Consider the following 1410-nt stretch of genomic DNA (forward strand, 5'->3'; position numbering starts at 1 on the left):
AAAATATGAATGATTATTCATATTTTTTTCTAACAATCTTTTGAAATTAATTTAAAATAATTCATCATAATTTGTGCTCTTTTCGACTTCATCGAAATATGAAATATAATTATTGATTTAAATCATTCATTTAAAAAACTTTTCATTCAAAAATTTTGTTTTTCTTTTTTCCTTTTTTTTTTTTTGTTAAAATTTTGCAAAAATATCATTTTTTCACAAACAGCACGTTTTAAAATGACAATTCTTGGAATTATTTTATTGGAACAAATAGCCAATCAACTATTATTCCCTTTATGATATGTTGTTGAATTTTCGAATTGTCAAATTTGCTTATCCTGACCCGTTATTGCAGCGTATTACGGATGACACTGATTTACGAGAAGATTCAACGGAATCTACTCAATCAAGTGTTAGCAACGCTGATGTATGTAGAGATCTATTAACGGCTGGTTCACCAAATACCAATGAGCTTAAACCGTTGACAGATTTTAGAAGAACTGTATCAGCAATTGAATTTCGCCGTTCACCTGATAATTCCACCAGTGATATCCCAACCAGGTGAGTTGAAGGTATGATGTTTGATTATAATTAGTTTCTGTTTTAATCAAAATATTTTAAAATAATATTAATTGCAATATATTAATGAAATCATCGTTGTAATAATGCTAATGAAATTATTACAACTTTACAAGTTTTATATTACGTAATAAATTATATTTAATTACTGTACTACACTATGTAAGCAGTTTAATTACTGTAATAAATTATTGCCTACTTTTATAAATATATCATGCTTGAAATTTGGAAAATATTTGCAGTGAAATCGATATTTGCATATGAAATAGTGAAAAAGTGAAATTCATTTTAATTATTTTTCAATAGTATTTTGGATTTGAAATTTTGTAATTAAGTGAACTATTATTAACTTACTAATTTAGTTGCATACTTCGAATTGAAAAGAAACTTTTCGATTACTTCAATCACAAACGATTGTTGAATGAATGGCAGGGCTATTTGGAAGATGATCGAGAAGTACACAATTTCCCATACCTGCGTGAACTTAGCATTAATTTTCCACCTACGTATGTTCAATTGTTATTTAAAATTCTTTCGGAATAATTTACATTCTAATTCCGGAACTTTAACTTGACTTTTTTATTTTTCTTTAATCTTCCATCTCTTTCTTTATGTTTTCATTCTTTTGAAATAAAACTTCATCTAGGCATAGTTTAGCTCACGTGATGTCGCATCACAGAGTACTTACGTGATACAGCACTACACATCACTCACGTGATGCAGCACTATCGAGTATACTTACATGGCGCAACAATACATAGCATTCACGTGATACAGCACTACACATCACTTACGTGATGCAGCACTATCGGAGTATACTTACATGGCNCAACA

At 28.7% G+C, this 1410-nt stretch overlaps 1 protein-coding gene across 1 annotated transcript; it reads left to right on the plus strand.

The window, feature by feature from the left end:
- Nucleotides 1-298: 298 nt before the first annotated feature.
- On the plus strand, nt 299-1082 carry LOAG_15241 (hypothetical protein; the record flags this gene model as incomplete). The annotated part of the gene is made up of 2 exons (XM_003150732.2): nt 299-558; nt 939-1082. Coding segments are annotated over 2 exons (402 nt in total), but the record flags the coding sequence as incomplete, so codon positions are not given.
- Between the last annotated feature and the right edge of the window lie 328 nt (nt 1083-1410).

This window comes from Loa loa, assembly GCF_000183805.2.
Source record: "Loa loa unplaced genomic scaffold supercont3.1685, whole genome shotgun sequence".
Taxonomy (NCBI): Eukaryota; Metazoa; Nematoda; class Chromadorea; order Rhabditida; family Onchocercidae; genus Loa; species Loa loa.